General features: G+C 42.0%; 1 protein-coding gene across 2 annotated transcripts in view; it reads left to right on the forward strand.

Annotated features, from left to right (window-relative positions):
- Nucleotides 1–23,947, forward strand: part of RNF144B (ring finger protein 144B) — a 150,104-nt gene that overhangs the window by 70,909 nt on the left and 55,248 nt on the right. Inside the window, exons 1-2 of one of the 2 annotated variants that reach the window (XM_040249346.1) lie at nucleotides 1,193–1,803; nucleotides 13,629–13,832. In XM_040249346.1, the coding sequence (XP_040105280.1) occupies nucleotides 13,665–13,832 (168 nt within the window). In that variant the 5' untranslated portion in view covers nucleotides 1,193–1,803; nucleotides 13,629–13,664. Of the gene's footprint in view, nucleotides 1–1,192; nucleotides 1,804–13,628; nucleotides 13,833–23,947 lie in introns of those variants that run through there. The other variant, XM_040249345.1, reaches the window with a different exon arrangement.

Here is a 23,947-nt window from a genome sequence, read left to right on the forward strand (position 1 = left end):
TGAAAATAGGGTCTTAATTTGTAATCAAATGAAGATGAGGTCATACTGGATTGTGACAGGCCCTAGATCCCATAACCAGTGTCTTTAAAAGAAAAAATATGAGAGATGTGGACAAAGAGACATGCAATGGAAAAAGCCATGTGATGATGGAGGCATCGGTTAACTGATGCAGCCACAAGCTTAAGACCAAAGACTGCTAGCAACTATCAGAGGCTAGGAGAAAGCACAGAGCTTTTCCCTCACAGCCACCAGAAGCAACCCATCCTGCTGACACCCTGACTTTGGACTTCTGGGCTGAAGAACTGTAGGAGAATGATTTTCCATTGTTTTCAGTCACTCAAACAAAAACAAAACTGGTCCTCCTGTCTGTCCTGCCATCATACACAGAGATACAGTGTGTTCTTCCGCACTTGGCTTTGACCTCAAGGTTTTCTTCAACATGGAGAGAGCCCAGAGGCAGTTCGCTTGTGTCCTTTGGCACCGTGCCGTCTGCTGATCCTTCACTGGCAGGCTCAGTATTCCTTCCACAAAGGGCTGCGAGTCCCTTCCTTTTAGGAAGCACATTCCTGACTGTGGTTGCAAAAGTCGAATGAGGGTGCCGAGTGAGCACAGAAAGGTTCCCCCGTCTGGGCAGGGACATTTCTAAACTGCGACGTTGGAAGTTCGACAGAGTTGGGACTGTGATGGTGACCCCTGGGGGTGTGGGGAGTGAGTCGGTAGGTAACCCGTTAAAGACGTCGCACAAACTTAAGTGTCTGAGGTTTTCGAGTGAAGACCTCATAAGACCTCCCCCCACGACCCCCCCGCAACACCACCCCCGCAGCTTCTGGATTACTCTTGCATTGTCTTTAGCTGGAGTACTACCTGTTAGGTTACTAAGCAGTCCCTCCGTAATTTGTTGGCAAAGCACTTCGGGCAAAATCAATTTTTTTTCGTAAAAGTGTGCCTGTGTTATAGGAGGTCCATGAAGACTGTCCTGATTTGATTTGCCTGCGTTCTAATTTTATCATTAGATTCTAAAGGACAAATCAGGTACACGATGTTTTTAGATGAGACGTGCATGGGGACCTGCTCTACAGAAGCAAGTGTTCCGGCAGGGTGGGAAGGCAGGTCTGGGTCATGAGAAATAAGAGACTGGGCGGGCTGGGAGGGAAGGAAAAGACAGGTGTCCCGGGAGGACGCGTGCAGAGGAGAAGCAGCAAGTTCTGAAGCCAGTTAGGTGAAGAAGTGTCCTGGTCTGGGAGGAAGGAAGGATACCAGGGGCTGATGATGCTGGCCGTCCTGCCCTGGCTGTCTGCAGCGGGCGTCCCAGGAGGACAAGAGAGAGGTCTTGTTAAGCGGAGCGAGCGCAAGAGGGCCGGACTGCTGGGGCGCGCGGGCCGCCGGGTTCGGACAGGGTTAAGACCATCACCTGCAGCTGAAGTGCGACCCAGATGGGAAGTAGGAAGTGCGCGCTTGAGCTTCCTGTATAAATAAACGCACGGCTCCAGACGCTGCTGCTGCTGCTGCTGGAGGTGCTGCGCCCCGCGCTCTGCGAGGTTTCCCGGGCAGCGCAGCTGCGCCCCGAGGCAGGAGGCGGTTCGAGGGACTCCTCCTCCCTCTCTGGCTGGATCGGTCTGGGAGCCCGAGCCCTGTTGCAATCCTGCAGAGCGCAAAGCTGTCAGCCGCAGAGCAGGGCGGAAGACGGAGGGCATGGAACAGCCGTTCCTCCCCGGGGTGCGAGCGGCCTCGGCTGGTGGTGTGCGCGAGGGAGGCTGCTGAGAAGCCCGGCGGCAGCCGGGAGGAACGGAGCTCTCCGGCCAGGTAGGTTTAGGCAGCTTTTTAAGTGCTGCAGGCATTGCAAGACAGCGGTGGGGTTGGACTAAGAAAAGAAAAAGGGACGGGAGACTCACTCGGATATCTGGGTTGTTTAGCTTTATTTTCTGCCTCTCGTGCTGAAATCATGCAGAATCGGATTCATTCTGAATGCCTGAAACACCTGTGAACTTTACAAAAATAGCTCTCCGTTTACAGGCAAAAAGGAACGAGCTTAATTTATTGTAAAACTAGTCTCTGCAGAATGTATTGTAAAATTCAAGATTAGAGCAGACCTCCCAGTGTCTTCAGCTGGAGACCAGAGTAGGCAGAATCTCCGATACTTATCTTCTGCTGTTTGGGAATGCATGCCAGTAGGTTGACATACCTACATATGGATAAGATGTTATCCGTGGGATCTTGGTCATACATTCTGCTGATTATTTTGTTGTGTAATTGCTGGTAAAACAGGGTGAAACTTTGATCTTCCACTGCTGTTCTCAAGTTGAAGTTAAAATGAAACGGATCCCTCTATCAGTGGAGAAAAGATATCTTTAGCTGACTCCTTCCAGGGTACCTTTTGTTTTTCTTACAAGGTTTCAGAGATTCTGTTGTCAATCTACTCTTGAATGTACTTCTCACATTTAGATTTCTCAGAAATGATTTCCCCTTTCTGGCAATATGTTCTCTCTTCATGCTTGCACAACAGTCTCACTTTTTTCTTACTTTCTGTTGCATGTATCATATCAAAATATTAGCTGAGGCTGGCAGTAAGGCTAGCAGTGTTCTTCTGATTTGGCATTTCTGGAGGTTTATTTGAATGTTGCCAGGTATGAATTAAAGAACAATGTATCTAACATTTCTGAAGCAGCCAATTTGGGGTGTCTAGGCCCTGAAGCAAAATTAATGAACCTTGCCATGACTCAGTTTTTAGGGCGCGGATAAAGAGGCAAAAGTAACCCAAGCCAGTCTTCAGTGAGTTGCTGGCTAAAGTATCGGACTACTGCAGCTTTCACTGACATGAGCCTCTTGGCCCCCAGTCCCTTTTACATCTAACCCCTCTGTTGGTCCCTCCTTCTCCTTCCTCTGTCCTCCCTTTTTAGCCCGAGTCCTTTTCATGGGTAGCAGTCCCTTAGGTATTTCTGAAGATATCTTGAGCAGGAGAGAGAAGGAGAAAAAAAAAATATCTATAGCCATCCACAAGGCCACGTGGAGAGAATTGTATTAGGAACTCCAAGGCCGCATTTTCATAAAACTCCTGCCTTCCTTTTGCATGCCTGTGACTGGGATTTTATTCTTTGTGATGGGCATAAAGTTAGGAAAGTGGGAAAGAAAATAAATTGTTCCAAAAGGAGCCTCTGACTAATTAGAACTGTCTTGATGAGTAAACAAATTCAAGGTATAGAAAGTGTAAAAAGATGTCCTGTAGCAGAATTGAATTGCTTGGCTTTTATAAATTTAAAACAAACAGAAAAAAAAAAAAGTCCTTCAACCAACCCCCTCCCTGCCTCCCCCCAAACCAGTCACCCCAGATAACTTGCTTCTACAGTACTGTGCTGGACATGAGGTTTGAGTGTGGTCAAACACTGTCCATTTACCCAGAGTTTTACAAATATTTACAATCATCTATGCCAAATATCTTTGTGCTGAGCCCCAAAGAACATTCTCAGCATTCAAAAGCCCCATTCTCATGAATGGTTTCAGTTCATTGGCAATTTAAAGGTATCCAGGCTTCCAAACTAGGTCAGCTTAAGAGATGTCTTTTTTTAAACATAATAATTAGTTTTTGGGTCTCCCAGATTATGATCCAGGTTTTCAGAGCCAAACCCTGCAGCAGAGAGGAAAGTATCCTCTATCAGGAAGAAAAAAAGCTTATTTTAGCTGTATAGTAAGACCATCGAGGTTTCTGCAAGCTGTCTTTTGTCTTCCATAATACAAATACTTTTAATCTGATAAATTTATATTTATATTTAAATTTTCCTTTTTGAGACCCTTGTTTGATCCCTGGGTCAGGAAAATCCCTGGAGAAGGGAATGGCAACTCATTCCAGTATACTTGCCTGGGGAATTCCATGGACAGAGAAGCCTGGTGGGCTACAGTCTACGGGGTCGCAAAGAGTCAGACCCCACTGAGCCACTAACACACTTCCGGGAACATTGTTAAGGACACCAGACTCATTCCTCTGTACTGTGTCTACTAGTCTTGGCTTCTGCATGTCTCCTGGATTGACTTATGATTCTACTTTCTTGTTGAGTGACGTTCTTAGTGTTTGGAATCTCTAGTTTGAGGTAGAGGTCAGGAGTCATGCGGAACCCAGATGTTGCTGGAGGAACAAAGTCCAGACAGTTTGGGGACTAAACCTACTTTGTGCAGCTGATTGCTTTGGAGATGGGAACTAGGCCAAGCTGAGCTTGGGGAGTAGGTATCGGTAGCCACTGCTCCTGAGTACTGAGACTCTCTTTCAGGGATGCCTGTCTTGGCTTACTGAAGCACCTTTGATACAACAGATTATCAGTATTTTTCAGCTTTTGAATTGCTGGAAGTGACTACAGATGAGAATCAGGCCCTGAATATATTCTCTCCTCCATGTACATTAGAGAAGTTATCTTCTGTGGTATTGAGGGACTGGAGGCTGAGGACATAAAGACGCGTATGATGTAGCCTCTGTCCTGAAGGAATTTGCGTAGGCTTGAGACTGACTTTGGACCAGAATGGTAATTTTTAATTTATGTTGTTTTACCTGAGAGTGAAAAATACTTTGAATTTTGTCATCTCAATTATGTCTTTTCTTTTTGATGTTTCCCTGATGTCACCTGAGTGTTAAGTAATTTGAAGAGGCATAGGCCCACCTAAGTTAATTTATTTGATTATTTTAAGTTTTGTCACCTTTAGGCCTATGTGGGAGGCCTTGTACTAATGTTTTGTTTCTATTATCATTGGAAATTATTATTTACTTGGTCTATGAGTACTTCTAAACCTAATGCATTGTGCTACAGTAGTTATTGAAAAATAGGAAGGTGTAAAAGAGAGTGAAAGTGGTTAATACTTTTGCAGCATGGAGTGAGAAAATTCTCATCCGTGACTGAATCCCTTCCTGAGATTGAAAGCACAATGGTCTAAGTAAAATACACTTCTCTTATTCATAGCTGGGGATATTTCTGATTGTATGGCTTGTGGTATCAAAGAACATGCTTTGAAAGCTGTGTCTCATTGTTTTCTCATTCCTCTGCAATCACGAGTTTGAGTCTCAGACCTTCAGTCAACTGGTTCTTTGTTTTTCTTGGGAAGGTAGAACAAGACCATCTCATTTCTTTTTTTGTTAGACTTGTGGCTGAAGCTGTAAACCCTGAGTATGATTATATGAAACTCTCTGATGACAACCTTCTCAACTGGTTTACTGTTAATAAGTGGGGACTATGTTTAATGACCTTTACATCCATATTCCATGTGTGGAATTAGATTCTTTGTGCCTTGACCTTATTTCCTGCACTTTGTATTTTCCTGTATTTTATTCCTTGAGAAATTGATTTGGCAGAGACATACAAAAATACATACCTCTGCACCTCACTTAGTGTGAGATGGAAGAGTTCTTTCCCCAAACTGGTTTTAAATTTGTATCTATAAAATGTCTCTATAAAACTTTTAATTTTCACAGGAGAGGGTAATATTTATACAACCTTTTATGCATTTGAAGAAACCTTTTATGCATTTGGTTTAGATATTCATTCTTTAGTAACTGTAGTTTCCTGATAATGTCATGACCCAGGAAATCAGCCCGTCTCTTGCTCCATGGGGCTTTCTGAAATAACACTTCTCCTTGATCTGTTAATTACATCACTGTCTGACCTGCCTGTAAGTGGCATTCCTTCCTGCTTCTGAGCTTTGTTGTTATACCAAACAGGGGGAAGAAAATTATTCAGCAGGGCTGTGTGAATAATTGTGGGAGGCCAGGGAACCACTGATTAAAAAAGAGGTGGGCAGGGCACAGTGGTGGGGTTGGGGAGGGACCTATGATGATGAATGTAAAATTACAATGTCAAAAATGTCATTGAGCTGCTATTCTCATTTTCACTTCTACCTTCTTTGAAAGTTTTATTAGGAAATCTGGGGATGGATTCCTGCCTCTTGGGCCTTACCTTATAGTGGTGATGAGAACAGAGAAAGAAGGCAAGAAAAAAAAAATTTGCTTTTCAGAAGGGTAGGCATTTTGCAAATGTTAAAACTTGACCTCCCAGATGTCCTGTAGTCCATAAGGTTTAGAGTAAGCTTATCACAATATCATGTACTTTGTTGGTCATGACCTCATATCTCTTTCCATATAGTTCTCCTATATATCATGCATGTAGCAAAATGTAAAAATTAGGTCTGATTATTGTCACCTTAAAAAAATGGTAACCGAGGTAATGGAAGTGTTAACCAGCTTTACTGTGGTAATCATTTTGTGAAAGATATCTATAGCAAATCATTGGGTTTTATATCTTAAAGTTACACAATTTTTTTCTTAATGATATCTCAATACAGTTAGGAAAATAGATCTTACTAAAATAATGTACTTCATTTGTTACATAATTTCAGATAGCAAAGAGACTACATAGAAAACAGTTTTTGATAATATTTAAGGTTTCCTTCCTAAGGATGTATCTGTCCTTTTCATCCACAAAAAAATTAATAGAGATATATTTGTATATCAGTTCCATTTTTAGAGAAAAATCAGGTCTCCGAGTTAGAGTTATCATCTTATTACCATCCTGGAACCTATTGAGGTGAAGATGTTAAAACTGAAGAATTTTAAACTGAATATTTTTTCATTTCTTGATTTCCCCTGAAGGATGCTGTGAAACGGTAGGGGAAGAAAGCAGAAGTTCCCTTTCCTATCGCAGTGATAAACTGTTTTGCAACAATGCCACCACCTCACAAAGCCCGAGTAGGTTACCTGTGGTCTCTCAGAACTAAGCATTTCTTGGGTTTGTTTACACAGTCAGTCCTTCATACTGGTGGGTCCTGCATTGCGGTTGGTGGAACCTGCAGATGTGGAGACATGCGTGTGGAGGGCCAATGGTACCAGGCCTTTTCATATAAGGAAATTTGGTATCCCCTGGCAGATACCCAAATTCTTGGATTCCAGGGGTCCTGGAACCAATCCCCATAGCTACCTAGGGATCTCATACTACAGAATAGTTTCTAATCTGTGCTGTTGTTTTCAACTAATGATTAAAATATCTTCTGTGTGATGTGTGTGGTGTTCAGGCACGAAGCTGTGTCCAGCTCTTTGTTACCCCATGGGCTGAAGCCTGCCAAGCTCCTCTGTCCATGGGATTTTCCTGGCAAGAATACTAGAATGGGTTGCCATTTCCTTCTCCAGGGGATCTTCCTGACTCAGGGATTGAATCCACGTCTCCTCCATTGGCAGGCGGATTCTTTACCACTGAGCCACTGGGAAGCCCTGTTAAAGTATCTTATATGTGATGTATCCACTTAATGGTCTTGAGTATTATCCTTTTGAAAAACAGATATAAAATATACTTGAGTAATTGCATTTTTGTGATTACTAGTGAGGCTGACTGTCTTCCCATTTAATCTTGCTCTCTCAAGGCATGTATTAGAACTATTTTTCTGATATTACTGGTTGTGCACTGATTCATCTAGTCCCTGAATGGCCAGAGAGTGGGTCAAAGATGCGAGAAGGGAGGAGAATCTCAAGACTGGTCAGTATGGAGATCCACATAAATCCCTGCCCCACTTACCACCAGTATCTATAGCCCTTGCTACTCTACCAGCCTGCTGGTCTACCTTCCATCCCAGGCTGTATTTAGGGTAGAACTTCAGCACATGGCCAGTGGCTGGTGATAGTCAGCACTTTATTAGATTCAGTTAGTACCATTTGAGTCACTAATAGCTTTTGTGGAGAACATGAACCAGCAGTGAAATTAATCATTGCATTGGATAGAAATGTCAAGGTCAACACAATACTAATTTTCAGATTGTGTTGAGCTGGTTGCTTGACATGTCAGTCTTGGTTGATATCGGGAGGGCTTTCCTAACAAGACAGAAATGGGACCATTGGATTATTGTTTCTTCCTGCTGTGCTAAGTATTGACTTCCTCAGAATCTCTCTCCATTATACGGGCAGCACTCCAGCCCTACCTTCCCCAACACCTCCCCTTCCTGAAAATGCTTTCTTTTGTTCGCTACCTCTCACTGTCAAGCATTCGTATCTTTTATGAAAGCTTTTTCAGGGACGACTCAGTAGCTTGCATTGGCACGTAAACATTTTGACAGCTCTCATGTGTCTCGTCTTCTGTTTAGTCTTAGACTTTCTTACCATGGCCTGGAATTAAGACCCTTCACTATAGATCAACTGGATTTTTACATTAGTTAACATTTCTATTACATCAGTAATATCCAGCCCTTTGGTTGTGTTAGCTTTCTTTTTCTCTTTGTCCCTTTAATCTTGTGCTTTACCAGTTTATCTGAGTCTTACAGTCTTTGCAGATGGTGGAAAAATTCCTAAATAACCAGATGAGTCTCCTAGTAAAACAGTATCCTCTCCAATCACATTATCTTTTTGCGTAGAGGAATAACAGCTATGATTTTGGGTAGTGAAACAGACATAAACTACATTAGTTAAAAATACTTCGAAAGTTGGCTCTCTCACCCATTGCATTTTTTTGGAGCAGATTGCTTTTTCAGGCGGCCAGCAGAATATGAAAATTCCTTATACATCCTGAGCTTTCCAGCACAGTTTCTAAAGTATTCCTTTCTTTGGCAATTCTAATGAAAACACAGGAGGGGAAAAAGTGACTTTCCTGTTCTTTCCTATCAAAAGGTAGTTACTTCTCATATAATGAACACTTTGTAGTACACGAGACACTCAGAGAGTAGCTAGAACTGCTGATTTCCCTTTTCCTGGCAATTTAGTGCAAAATCAAATGTTTTAGAGCCCTGGTGGCTCAGATGGTAAAGAATCTCCCCTCATTGCAGGACCCGGGTTCGATCCCTGGGTCAGGAAGATCCCTTGGAGGAGGAAATGACAACCTGCTCTAGTATTCTTGCCTGGAGAGAGCCTGGGCAATTCACAGTCCATGGGTTCACCAAGAGTCGGACATGACCGAGCGACTAACACTTTCCTTCCTTGCACTTATCTGTTGTGCTGTGTGGTTACTTATAGTTAAGCAGGTGAGATATCTACAATCTGGGTGAAGCCTGCCCTCCCGGTCCACCCTCAACCTTGCCGCCAACTTCAGAACATTTGAACGTGAAGTCAGCTTGTCAGGTTTTTCTTTTTTCCATCATGACTCTTATGTTCTCTACCAAAATTCTTTTCTCACTCAGTTCTTAGCATCCAAGAAGAAGCTCAGTCACACTTGTATGTAATAACTGTAAACGTAATTATAATTGTTACCGTTTTAAATCAAGCTGGAGGGTGGAATGTTCAAGTCACTTCTTATTTTGGGTAAAATGTGAGGTATGAGGCAAAACAAGTTGAGCAAGACAGTGAGAGTGAGTTCTGGGCTCTCTGGAAGGAAGGCTCCTGGAAACCTGGAGGCGAGTGTGTGTGTTGTTAGTGTACTTACGAGGATGCTCCCTGAGAGGGTCAGTCAGTCTCTGGCCATCCCTTCTGTGCCTCATGCTGTTTGTTGTTGTTCAGTGGCTAAGGCATGTCTGACTCTTCGTGACCCCATGGACTGCAGCACGCCAGGCTTCTGGGAGTGAGTTCTACCACTGGCGGTTTCACTTTATGGAGACCAGTGAATCTGTCTTTTTTTGTTGTTACCTTTTTATTTTGTATCGGGATATAGCTGATTAACAACCAATGTTGTGATAATTTCAGGCGAACAGCAGAGTGACTCAGCCATATATAGACATGTATCCTTTCTCCCCTCAAATCCCCTCCCTTCCAGGCTGCCACATAACACTGAGCAGAGTTCCCTGTGCTATACGGGAAGTCCTTGTTGGTTATCCATTTTAAATGCAGCAGTGTGTACATGTCCGTCCCAAACTCCCTGATTATCCCTTCCGCCATCCTTCCCCTTGGCAACCATAAGTTTGTTCTCTAAGTGGAGATGAGTGAATCTTGTTAAGACATAGATGGAGAAACACTAGATAGAACATCTTGGAGTTATTCACAGACATCTCAAGTGTAGGGGAGATTCATGTAGAGGACTTTGGGATTCTCCTGATTATTGTTTGAAGAGCTCAATTTCTAATGAGTCAATGGTGAAAAGATTTCTTGCTGGATATTCTTTTTCTATGGAGTGCAACTACGAGTCATTCATTTCTCAAACATTCATTTCTAGTTTTGCCCAGAGTGAAAACCAAAAGGCAGGCTTTTGAACCATGCTTGGTGAAGCCTTCAGCTTCAGTGATGGTGCCTGGAAGGCTGCTGAGGAAAAGGTCAAGGGCGCCTGGCTGGGGTCTTCCTGGTACTGCTTCGATGAGCACTAGTCTACAATTTCTCTTTTATCCAGTGGCGGAGTACTTAAGATTCTGTTTTTATAAAATTCCATTGCTTTAAAACTATTTGAAAGCCATCACTTTGGGGAACTGGGGTTATTGTACACAGAAAAATAAATCACTTCTTTTTTGATGAATTGTTTTGGATTGTTCACGTCTCAAAGAGATGAAATATGTGCCTTCTTTCCTGTCTCAGTCACAAGTTCTGACTTGGTTGGAATGCTTGGAATTTTTTGTTTTTTTATAACAAAATAAGTCTCTGCTTTGTAAGAAGTTTTTATGTTATAAAAAACTTTATATATATACACATATAATACATATATTTTAAATTTGTATACATTAAATTTTAAGGCACTTTGTTGAGGTATGATTGACAGACCAAAAACTACATATTTAATGTATATAGTGGAGACCTAAGTAACTAAATATACACCTATGGAACTGCATGATGCCTATGGTTAACGATTGAATTGCATATTGAAAAATTTGCCAAGGATAGATATTATGTTAACTCCTCTTAATCACAGACACAGAACACACACACAAACACAACAGTGATAAATAAAGGGGACAGGAGGAAACTTCTGGAGGTGTTAGATATTTTTCTATTTTTACAACTTTGATTCCATAGCCCATAGGCATGTTACTCACAAACTATGGAGTAAAACCTTATGTATATGGCAAGAGACAAGATTAAATTTCAGATGGCCTTGATTTCACACAACTTTTTACTCTGCCTTAAAAGACTGTTTTGAAGACATAACCATCTAAGAGGTATCCCATTATGTCTTCGTTTTTCGAGTACATTGGCCTGTTCAGTGTCTCCTTCTAAAAAATAGTATAGTTTGACTGTGAGAAAGGAATGACTTTCTTGACGAACACCTAGCTCTCTTATTAGGTTTGGAACCACAAGATTTATCTATTCTCAACAGCTTCTTCCAAACAGGCTGTTAGTGTGATTGACATTTGTGGCGAGGGATGCTTCTGGCCTGTGCCGCCTCCCATCTTCCGTACTCAGGAAGCATTTGCTGGCTACATTTCTTCTTGCTGTGTGACTTGGGAGTTCTTTTTTTGAGGGGAAAAATAATTCAGAATATGTTGTATAAGCAGTGTTGGGAAAAGACAGATGAGAATACGTTGTTGCTAAGATGATGTGTGTTATCAACGAGGAAGTCTTGAGAAGAAAGCAGATAGTAGCTGTATAAGCATAAACTGGGGACAGGAAAGACGTAAAATCATTCACCTTTACCTGTAACTGACCCTAAAGAGGTTTTTTTTTTTTTTTTAACTCCAAAATCCTGAATTTGATGTGCAGGTTGTTTTGAATTTAATCTGCTCTTGAATAATAGGTCACCAATAGTTAATTGAATAAGAGCATGGTGTCTTGAACCATATCGGTCTTTTCCCAAGAAATACCTATTGTATTGGAAGTCAATCGTTGATCCTTTTTAATTTATTTTTAATCAGATCTTCTACTACTTCTCAAGGAATGGGTGATAAACCTTAAACACTTCAGGTCACTAGAGTTAGAAACTGCTGACTCTTTCTGATATGACACTAATAAAGTTAATGCAGTTAGATCTCATAGATTTTCTATCTAATCCAGTCTGTTTTTCACTCCCTTATTTTAGTACTTTCCTACTAATATAATGAAATAAGCCACTGTGAGGCTGTGTAACAAGTGCTGAATATGTAAAATAATTTCTTTTGCCTGAAAATTGGGAGGAAGAGAGTCTGGATCTTCTGGACGGAGAGGATATAATTATTTTTGTGGCCAAATTTATCAGAATTGCCCATACTCATTTAAGGAGGAGGGTTTGGCAACCCACCCAGTATTCTTGTCTGGAGAATCCCCATGGACATAGGAGCCTGGCGAGCTACAGTCCATTGGGTCGCAAAGAGTCAGATATGACTGATTGACTAAGCACGCATACTCTTTTAAAATAGTAAGAACTTAAAGATTTTGCTTTTATTTAATCAGAAATGAAATTTCTTGATGTGGTATAAACTATGAATATGTAGGAAAATTATTTTCACAATGATCTTACCTCTTTTAAAGATATTATGAATAAAAATCTAATGGAAGGGCTTCCATTATAATTTTTGTTTTTTGGTGTAGAAATATCCTTTCTATAGTCATGCTACATGTAGAGACAGATTTTATTCTTGTACAATTTCAGTGATCTTATGATAGCTGTAGTCATGGAATTCAGGTCTCCTTCCATCTTTTTTTCCCCTCTCTCTCCCTTTCTTGTAGCCCTCTCTCCTTGCTCCATCTTCTACATAATATCTGTCTGTGAGGCAGTTCTGGTGTAATGGGACAGCACTGGAGTTGGCCTCAAAAGAGAACTTTGGCAGGTTGCACAGCTTCTCAGGACCTCAATTCATCTGTAAAGTGAAGGAAATGATCATTGCGGTTGTAAAAGGTTAAGGAAAACAATGCATGTGCAGGAATACCACACTCATACCACGTTGAAAAATTCTTTTACTGGGATAGAATATGCAAAACAAAACTTACCATTTCAACCGTTTACCGTATGATTCAGTGACATTATAATCACAACATTCAAAAGGTTGTGCAACCATCATGCTGTCTACTTCCAGAACTTTTTCATCATTCCAGAAACTCTGCACTCATTAAGTTGTGAGTCTCCATTTGCCCTTCCTCCAGCTCTTGGTAGTCACCTTTCTACTTCCTGTCTCTGTGAAGCTGACTGTTCTAAGTACCGCATATAAATGGAATCCTACAATATTTGCCTTTTGTTTCTGACCTGTTTCCCTTAGCATAATGTCTATAAGGTTCATCCCTGTTGTAGCACGTGTCAGATTATCCTTCCTTCTTCAGGCTAAATAGTATCCCATTGTATGTTTATAACACATTTTGTTGTCTCATTCATTGATTCATTGATGGGCATTTGGATTATTTCTTTCTACCTTTTGACTATTGTGGGTAATGCTACTATAAATATGGGTGTGCAAGTATCTGTTTGAGTCCCTGCTTTCAATTCTTTTGGGTGTTCACCCAGAAGTGAAATTGCTGGATCATACGGCAATTTTGTGTTTAACTTTTTGAGTGACGTTCTAAGTGTTTTTTTGAGTCTGTTGAATTGATCATAGCAATGCCATTCCGAAATGGTGTGCCTGTTCATAGTATTTTAATTTCTATAGGTCACTTGATGTGAGTCAGGACAGTGAGGTCACCTTACATTTCGGAACTCCAGGGATAGCTTGCCAAGGTGGCTAGCTCTCTAGGCCACGGTTCTCAGAAATGCACTTGCTGTACGCTTAGGTCACTGAGGGGGAGGATTTGCTGCGTCCTGATGTGTGGGTTAAACGACAGCTGTATCAATGGATGTTTTCTCCTTTGGGCCTTTCCGTAGGGATTGAGGAGACTGAAGGAGGCTGAGGACAAGCTGATGGGCTCAGTGGGTAGGCTCCACTGTCTGACCATGATGGCCGCTGAAAATCCCACGCCTGGAGACCTGGCCCTGGCGCCCCTTGTCACTTGCAAACTCTGCCTGTGTGAGCAGTCTCTGGACAAGATGACCACACTCCAGGAATGCCGATGCATCTTTTGCACAGCTGTAAGTTTTCCTTGATGCTTTCATCATGAAAAAATATGAAGGGACAAATTGTAAAAGTATAGGAGATATTTCTGTGGCTCAGAAGAAGCCAAACTACCCTATGATCCTGCTTGGGAGAGCGATTCCATGTTTAGATATGATTCCAAATACTGTTTTGAATGCTAAATCCGATAGTTGCTGGGGTTTAGGCAAAGTGTAACATGTGTATGAAATTTAATTATTGGTTGTGTAAGCTATGCCTTTCTATTCTTAACGCTTTAGCTAAGGAACAAAATAGAGACATTTTTAGCTTGCCTTAGTTAACTACCATCTGTAAGAAGCTCATCAGGTGTTTTGAGTGATGGAGAAATCAGGTAGCAATTTGCTGAATTTTCTTTGATTTACGTGCTCATCTCCTACAGAGCACATGGCATGCAACTGTTTTACTTTGTCAAATCTCCTTTTTAATTTTTTTTTCTATTTTCACAATATTCTGAATGCTGCTTATTCCTCATAATAGATATCACCCTATAGATCTTCAGGGGTGGGCTTGTCTCTTTTAGTTTGACACTTTGGTATCCGTGCCGGTGACTTTGATGGCATGTATCCCTGAAGGTTGGTTGGTTAAAGAATGTGCTAAGTTGCTTCAGTTGTGTCCGACTCTTTGCGACCCTATGGACACAGTGGTTAAAGAATAAAGATAGGACACAGACTGATGGATTCCATGGGATTACTAGAAGTATGAACCAGGTGATCTTGTTCAGATTTTCATTTATTCAAGCATTTTTTGAGCTCTTACTGTGAGCTAGTGAGAGCTCCCCACAGAAAAGATGGACACGTTGAAGGAACTGGCCAGGAGTTTGGTGGAATCCGGGTGGCTCGACACCGCATACCGCAGGAGAGCCTCCTGCTTTAGGAATGGGAGTGGGCTTCCTGATGCCGTGCAGTCTGCCCTGAGGCTGTAAACAAGAGACTGTAAACTGATGCCCTTGGGCCACACCTGGCCTCAGCACATTTCTGTATGTGTCTCCCTTTGGGAAATTTCAAATAATGATAAATTTTCCATAAAAAAATGAAAAAGATATAGCTTCTCTGGGCCTGTATTCATAATCCAGAACTGAATGATCTTTCCTCTCTTTATGGCACTCACCTCTCTCCTGTGTGTTTGAATCAGCTACCCTTTTTTCCTCCCTTGGAAAACATGATATCACATTTTATTATTGCTACAGCTGAATCAGCTACCGTTTCAAACTAAGGATGGATTAAGGGTCAACTAGGAAGAGTACTGGGCATCTCAGCATGGTGGAGTGAGGGCCTGATGCCTGAATTACAGTAATCACCATTTATCTTTGCTTTGGGAAGGGCCCTTGTATGGTCCAATAGCTAATATTTATTATACAGTAAATGTAATAATCACCAGACAAATGTGGGTTTAATAGCCCTGACTTGTGAGGGAAATTGATCAGTTTAGTTACAGTGGTCACTGCTCAAATCAAGAGGAGTGAGAAGAAAGGAATTATTTAGGAAATTCTAGAATCATTTATAAAAAGGCATTTTACTAAGCATACTTAAAAAAATAAGGTGAAATAAATTTTACTCCATCTCTTTTTTTTCCTTAATTTATTCAACTAACATGACACATTTTCCAGCTAGTTTATATCAGTTTTCTTAAAATCTTTTGGACTGAAGATTAGAGTAGAGAGAAAGCTTGGAATAATTCTTAGGTAAAAAAGGAGAGTGAGTAAAATCCTTTCCTTTTGTTCTGAACTGTAGCATCCAAAGATGGCAAAGAATAGTCTCATTTATCCCTTCATTCAACAGGTATCTAGGTATCTAGTAAGCAGCATCTTTGTTCTGGAAATTGTTCTAGGCAGTAGGATGTAGCAGAAAACAAAACCCAGCTGAGTTCTTTGCTCTTAGGATCTTATAGTCTATCAAAGGAGTTATATGATAAATAGTAACTTTATAGAGTGGTGGGAAATAGGGGCTTAGAAAAAAAGAGCAGAAGGTTAGGGGTGTGGGGCCAGGGTATTCAGTGATAATTGGGTAGACAGGAGGAGGCTTCAGTGGGGAGCCTATAGAGCAGTGGGAAATAGGGGCTTAGAAAAAAAAGAGCAGAAGGTTAGGGGTGTGGGGCCAGGGTGTTCAGTGATAATTGGGTAGATGGGAGGAGGCTTCGGTAAGTGTGTCTGTGTATTCTTTACTCAACATTGATGCACAAATTTGAAAAAAATTTCCCTTACAAATCAAGGGTATTAAACCCACGTTTGTCTGGTGATTGGGCTTCCCTTGTGGCTCAGCTGGTGAAAATCTACCTGCAATGTGGGAGACCTGGGTTCGATCTCTGGGTTGGGGAGATCCCCTGGTGAAGGGAAAGGCTACCCACTCCAATATTCTGGCCTGGAGAATGCCATGGACTGTACAGTCCATGGGGTTGCAAAGAGTTGGACACGACTGAGTGAATTTCACTTGTAAAACTTGTTTGGTGATTATTACATTTATTGTATAATAAATATTAACCATTAATATTAAATATTAATCAGACCATAGAAGGCCTCCCAAAGCAAAAATAAATGGTGATTATTGTAATTTAGGCATCAGGCTCTCCTTCTACCATGCCAAGATGCCCAACTTAGTTTAAGTAGATGCCCAACTTTTCCTGGAGAAGGCAATGGCAGCCCACTCCAGTACTCTTGCCTGGAAAATCCCCTGGACAGAGGAGCTTGGTGGGCTGCAGTCCATGGGGTCGCTGCGAGTCAACTGAGCGGCTTCACTTTCACTTTTCACTTTCACGCATTGGAGAAGGAAATGGCAACCCACTTCAGTGTTCTTGCCTGGAGAATCCCAGGGACCAGGGAGCCTGGTGGGCTGCCGTCTATGGCACCGCATAGAGTCGGACACGACTGAAGCGATTTAGCAGCAGCAGCAGCAGCAGCAACAACTCTTCCTAGTTGACTCTTAATCCATCCTTAGTTTCAACGGGTGTTTGTCCTGGCTCTTCCTCATCTTGTCAGCATGAGTTGCTTTACAGGAAGTGAGGAAATGGCCTTGTCATCACAGGGCAGCTCCAGTTTCCTTTGGTCTTGCTTTGTTTCAGAGTGTTGTGCTTCAAAACTATTTTCTTTGACTTTCTCACATTGGTTTCAGACCCTTGCTAATCCTTGAAACAAATGAGTCAGAAGCAATGTTTGGTTAAAGCCAGAATGGAAATTTTTGTCTGAAGGTTACTGACGTTTAAAAGCAGGGTATGGGATTCACTTTTTCAGAGATCTCATAGAGCAGAAGTCAAATATGTGCCTCAGTGTTGGGCAAAGAGTTCACACACAAAAGCAAAGGCCATATTTCATATTCACAAGGAACTGACACCACTGTATTATTGTTTCTGTAGATCTAAGTTCCCAGTTAAAGACCGCACAATTAGTCCTTATTTCTCCTTTAGCAGTTTGAGAGTAGGGGTTAATCCAATTAGATTATTCTGTCATCTAGATCCATACATCCCCATGGTTGGGGAGTATGCAAAAGTAGAAGGTCAGATGGCTTGGTATTTTTGTATCGTTCTGACTTGGGAACTCTACACAGCTATAAATATGAACCTTCCCTGGCTTCCCAATGTGATTGATCAAAATAGTAACCTCTACTGGGCTTCTCTGGTGGATCAGGGGTAAAGAATCCACCTATAATGTAGGAGACGCGGCTTTGATCCCTGGGTCAGGAAGATCCCATGGAGAAGGAAATGGCAACCCACTCCGGTATTCTTGCCTGGGAGATCCCATGGACAGAGGAGCCTGCCGGGTTGCAGTTCATGGGGTCGCAAAAGAGTCAGGCCCGACTGAGTGACCACAGCCACCACGTGTCTGATGACATTAGTGTCTATAAATTTGCAGTTCATACCCGAAGCACGTCACCTGAAATACTATTGTAACTATTTTGTTGGAGCTCTTATCACTTTCTTTTTTTAAAAAACCGGTTAAAACATGTGTCTAAGGGTTACTGATGTGAAAAACCAGTTAACAATACTAGTTTTAAATGTGTCTGATCCTGCCACATTTTGATTTGCATTCAAATTAAAGATATTAAATGTGTTTTGTGTTTTCAAGGCTGAAAAGAAATCTGTGACATCTTAAAATAAGCCATATACTCCTAATTCCCAATTTTAGATATGACTGGATGATATTTTCCCATTTATTGGCTGGGAAAGCCTTCTTGTGCATACCATGTATTTAAAATGGTCTTGCTAAGAGAGTTCCCTCTTCCCCCGAGAAATGTCTACATGTAATGGTTCTCCTGCTAGTTATAGTGCTGTATTTTCATCATTTCAGTGAACTTTTCTCCATTCTATCCTTGTCTTGTTTCCCCTAAGAAACAGTATGATCCGTGTGCTTGGGGAAAGCAGAATGGACAGAGATGAGGTGTCTGACTTGCCCATTGGCTGTTAGCCAGCTCAGATCTGGCCTGTAGGTAGCTGCTCCCCAACCCATGTGTGTTTTGTGAACCTCCAGCTCTGTGAAAGAGATGATCCTTGCATAAAGTGTTTCAGAGTCAAATTAGCTTGGAAGCGGATATATTTTATATTCCTCTCTTGGAGGCTTGCAATGCATGTTTGCATTTTAGAGACTCTGTGAAACCTTGTGGTTAGAAAGAAAGCAATGGGACGTAGTTGAACTTCTCCTGATGAAGTATTTCTGTTCTGCTAATGCTACCCTTTTATTTTTTTTTTTGAAGTGGATTACCTATTAATTTCCCCACAACCAGTGCATGGAAGAATATTGTTTTAACTTATTCCATGGAGGTAGTTCTTGATTTAATGACATCCAGAAAAAGGAATGTGATAGATGTTGCTTCAAATAATCCTTTGATGTATCTAGTTTCTTGTTAAAAGGAAGCTTTACCATGTTCTGTTTGGGAAGATAGTTTCTGTTAGACTTTTTGCTCAGATTTAGCATAGAGAAGAAAATATTGTATAAAGGAAGGAAAGCTAAATATACAGGACAACAATGGGTGGGGCTCTCACTGGCATGACTGAGGTCATGAATCATTAGGTGTATCATGGAGCCAAAGAGGTTGATGCTGTGGGGTTACAGAGAGAGGTGTTGCAAGATTACTTGTTCTTTTTTTCTTTAAAATGTTTTTTTTTTAAATTTACTTATTTTTAATTGAAGGATAATTGCTTTATAGTATTGTGTTGGTTTCTACCAAGCATCAACAAGCATTGCTTGTTTTTGAACTTAAAGGACAAATATCTCAGGGATGTTAGTCTACTAACTGATAATACGGAAAAAGTCTCTCTCTCTTTCCCCCCTCCCCCGTGGATTTAAATAATGCAACTTTCCTAGCTTTTGCAACACAGTCTTTCAGATAATACCACACAATCATAATTCAAGTGAAAGGGAAAAAATTTCACAAAAATCGATTATCAAAGGAGGGAAAATTTGTGGGTTGCTCCCTTGTGAGCAATATTTGCCTCTCTGATTTATTTTGGAAGCTATTTCTGTCAGCCATGAATTAAAGAATAATGAAAACACAGTTGTTGCTTGTTTTTATAACCTAGATAATTTCACCTGAAAAGAGTTGGTATGTTGGCATGGCCTATTTACCATTCAGATTAAAGACAGGATGTGCTGAGCAAAAAGAAAATAAAGTCCAGCCATATTCTTGCCTTTTTTTCCATTACATTTTGTTGGCCCTAAGTAGTTAGAGCTCCTTTTACTATTCATTTCTCAGAGCCAAATGGATTTTCCAGTGTTTAAAAAAGTGAGAGGAAATATAAAGCTTTTTAGACCAAGCCCTTCTTTTCCTTGGGGCCTGCTGGGTGACCTTTAAGCAAAGCCCACGTATGGCCCGGGAGACACGGACAGTTTGGAAGATTCGCTGTGTGTGAGCATGCGTGTGTGTGTATGTTTCTGAGCACATGCGTACACACATGTGCATCCACGCCGACTGTGCATTGTGTGTAGGGCTTCCCAGTGGTGCTCGTGGTGAAGAACCTGCCTGCCAGTGCACGAGATGCAAGGCTTCAGTTCAGTTCAGCCGCTCAGTCGTGTCCGACTCTTTGTGACCCCATGAAGCGCAGCACGCCAGGCCTCCCTGTCCATCACCATCTCCCGGAGTTCACTCAGACTCACGTCCATCGAGTCCGTGATGCCATCCAGCCATCTCATCCGGGGTCGTCCCCTTCTCCTCCTGCCCCCAATCCCTCCCAGCATCAGAGTCTTTTCCAATGAGTCAGCTCTTCGCATGAGGTGGCCAAAGTACTGGAGCTTCAGCAAGAGACATGGGTTCAATCCCTGGGTTGGGAAGATCCCCTGGAGGAGGGCATGGCAACCCCCTCTAGTATTCTTGCTTGGAGAATCCCTATGGACAGAGGAGTCTGGTGGGTTATACTCCATAGGGTTGCAAAGAGTCAGACATGACTGAAGCTACTTAGCACCTTCAAATGAAGCAAAAAACTAATAGTGGTTCTTTCCTGGATTCAAACCGATATCTGCATAAAGAGAAGGGAAGGTCATTTTTCTGTTCCCCCCTCCATTCCTCCCTTCTGGTGTCACATGCATGGTGATTAAAATGCAGATACAGAGCTAGGAAGACCCAGGCTCATGTTCAGGCTTTGCTGTTTACTCGTATATGACTTTAGGCAAATTCTTTGGCTTCTATAAAACTGAGTTTTTCACCTATAGCCTGGAAGGGATGGTAGTGGATGGTAGTACCTATCTTAGAGTGTTTTAGGCAGCATCCAAGGAGAATCCCCGGGGACTTACCTGGTGGTCCAGTGGTTAAGACTTCACCTTCCAATGCAGGAAGTGTGGGTTCGATCCCTGGTTGGGGAGCTAAGATCCAACATGCCTATGGCCAAAAAAACCAAAACATAAAACAAAAGCAATATTGTAACAAATTCAATAAAGACTTTTAAAATGGCCCACGTTAAAAAAAAATCTTAAAAATGAGAATCCCTATAGAGTAATTAGCACAGTCCCAAGCCCCTGGTAAATTAACATTATTATTCCTCTCTTTCCTAAGTTCTGTCAGGATGCTGAGCTGTTCTGTTTTTCAAAAATGTTTTAGAGGAAGGAATCCTGTAAAGACTTGACTTGCTTCCTCATTAGCCTTTTATAAAGAGGTGGGTATATAGGTGATTTCAACTCACTGCTATTCTGCAACACCCACAGACTAGAGGTTAGGATTGAGAAAGAGAAGTTTCTCTTTTGGGTTTGTCCAAAGAGTGGCTCCTGGCTGGATGTTTCAACGGAAGACCTGCAAGTAGGACTCAGACGAGAAACAAAGACCCAGTACAACTTGGAAAGTGAAGAGAGGAATGCATTTCTGGTGGATGCAAAAGATTCACATGGAAGAGTGTCTCAAACTATGAATACCGTTAAGAGCTGCCAACCCCCAATAAGAATATCATAATGGCGTTACTTATTGCCTTGATATATTTGGTATCATTTTAAGCATCTTTTGTTGTGAATTCTGTGGAACTACAGGAAATAACGAGGCATCTTACTCCAGCAATGTTTTAGAACAATTTTCCTTCCCCTCTTCTGGTGTTCCCAGGTGGTGCTAGTGGTAAAGAACCCACCCCTACCAATGCAGAAGAAGGTAAGAGATGTGAGTTCGATCCCTGGGTTGGGAAGATGCCCTGGAGGAGGGCATGGCAACCCATTCCAGTATTCTTGCCTGGAGAATCCCCATGGACAGAGGAGCCTGGCCAGCTACAGTCCATAGGGTTGCACAGAGTCAGACACGACTGAAGCGACTTAGTATGACTCTTCTGGTCATACGACCTGCCAGCCTTTCCTGACGCTTTAAAAATCTCCAGCTCTCTGGATTCCCTTGACTTCTTCTAGTATTGTCGGTAGAAGTAAATTCTGCCAGGTCAGCACCCTCTCTTGCTCTGGCTCTGTTGGTTTCTGGTTCTAAAATATATGGTCTTGGCAACATTGGTTTTATATTCTCCCTTAATTTTATTATCTTGGATGATTGACAGTGAGTCGGTGAATTTGTCTTTTTTGTTTGCAAATGACTTCAGTATACTTGCTGCTTATGCTTGTTTAGAGTTTTAATGATAGAACTATGATGACGTGTCTGTTGGGTAAGCTGCTGGTTTAAAAGCACAAATTTTGGTACTCTGCTTTTCTACTGACAACTGAGCAAACTGCAGGTCAGATAGCATCTGAAAATTGAGAGCAAAGTGTAGCAGCCTGAGAAATGGATTAGAGATGACGCAAGGGGGAGGTGGCTTTCTGGACCTATGATCTCATCCATTGCCTAATGGTTACCATGTCCTTATTCAAGGAGAGTGGTAAAATGTGGTCGGAGGAAAGAGCAGCAAAGAGAACCTTATTCGTAAGTCCCTAATGATAGTGTCTTGGCGTCACAGTCCTAGAATTGGAAGTCACTTTAGACCCAGTCCCCCACCCTTCTGATGAAAGAAGTTATTTTCCTGAATGCCAGAAAATGGCTTGACATTTAGGAGACTAGATGTCAAATCTGGTTGTCTGGGCTTCATTTGTTTAACACAGGTTTATTGTGCCATGCGTCATTCTGATGGTGAAGATTCCGTAGTGAATAATCAGATTAGGGTCTGGTTTTTCAGAGAGGTCACATGTCAGAGAAAGACACGGACAAAAGCAAGTTAGTACAGAAGTCAGATGATGATATGGGCTCTGAAGACAGAGCCAGGGCGAGGGGGATAGGAAAAGTGAAAGGAGAGGGCGTTTCTGTTTTACCTTAGGTGGTCAGGAAAGTCTCACTGACAATGTGTTACAGTCAGTGTTCCGTATTCTGCAGATGCAAAATGCAGGGGTACCGTGGGTCAAAAGTACTATGCTGTATTATATAAGGGACTCAAGCGTCTGCGGATTTTGTTATCTGCCGGGGGTCCTGAAACTAACCCACCCCATGGAGGCAGAGGGATGACTGTACAAAAGCAAAGACCTGGAGAACATGGGAAACTACTGAGTCTACCAATTCAGATGCTAATCTCATCTGGAAACACCCTCACAGACACACCTAGAAACAATGTTTAACCAAATACCCCGGTATCCTGTGGCTGAGTCAAGTTACACATAAAACTAACTGTCACAGTTACCCTGCCAGCTGCACAGAAGATGAAGTGGGTTGCCATTTCCTTCTTCAGGGGATTTTCCTGAACCAGGGATGGAACCTAAGTCTTTTGTATCTCCTCCAGTGGCAGGCAGATTCTTTACCACGGCACCACCTGGGAAGCCCACAGGGGCAGGGTGAAAGTGTGGAAACTAGTTAGATGCTTCCCTGGTGGTTCAGAAGGTGAAGAATCTGCCTGCAATGCAGGAGACCTGGGCTCGATCCCTGGGTCGGGAAGATCCCCTGGAGAAAGAAATGGCAACCTACTCCAGTATTTTTGCCTGGAGAATCCCATGGACAGAGGCGCCTGGTGCGCTACAGTCCACAGGGTCCCTAAGTTGGACACAACTGAGCGACTAACACTTTCATGAAAATCCAGGCCAGAAATCATAGTGGATTGGACCAGCAGGTGCTAGCCATTTATGTCTTCGGGTAGTCTGAGTCTTCATTTTCTTTTATATACTTTAGGGAAAATAATAAATCTATAACCTTTAAGGCTAGAGAGAAGATTGCAGTAGATAACCTAGATAAAGCCCATAGTACAGGACCTGGAATACAGATGGCATGTGAAGTTCTACTGCCTTTGGTATAATCCTCTAGATTTTGCTTGAAAACATCACTATTGAGACAAACAATAACACTGGCTACTCAGTGATTAGAAATCTAATTCTAAACTAAATTTTTCTTCTGCATTGAGTTGAAGCCTGTTCCTATATAAATTATTGGAGAAGGAAATGGCAACCCATTCAAGTATTCTTGCCTGGGAAATCCCATGGACAGAGGAGCCTGGTTTGGGCTACAGTCCATGGGGTCGCAGAGAGTTGGACACGATTGAGCATGCACAACTGGCTCTTTATAAATTCTACCTATTAGTGTGAGTTCTGTTCTTTAGAATAAAACTGGTTGAAATCTAATTTTTTTCCTACTCACTGGTCCCGTATTATTTGAATGAAGGTTATTTTTCTGTTGGAGGACAAGAACAAGGTTACTCATAAAAAATTCACCCATAGTGCTCTGCCCAATGTGGGAATGTTAAA

The sequence above is a fragment of the Oryx dammah genome, unplaced genomic scaffold, assembly GCF_014754425.2.
Source record: "Oryx dammah isolate SB20612 unplaced genomic scaffold, SCBI_Odam_1.1 HiC_scaffold_11, whole genome shotgun sequence".
Lineage (NCBI taxonomy): Eukaryota > Metazoa > Chordata > Mammalia > Artiodactyla > Bovidae > Oryx > Oryx dammah.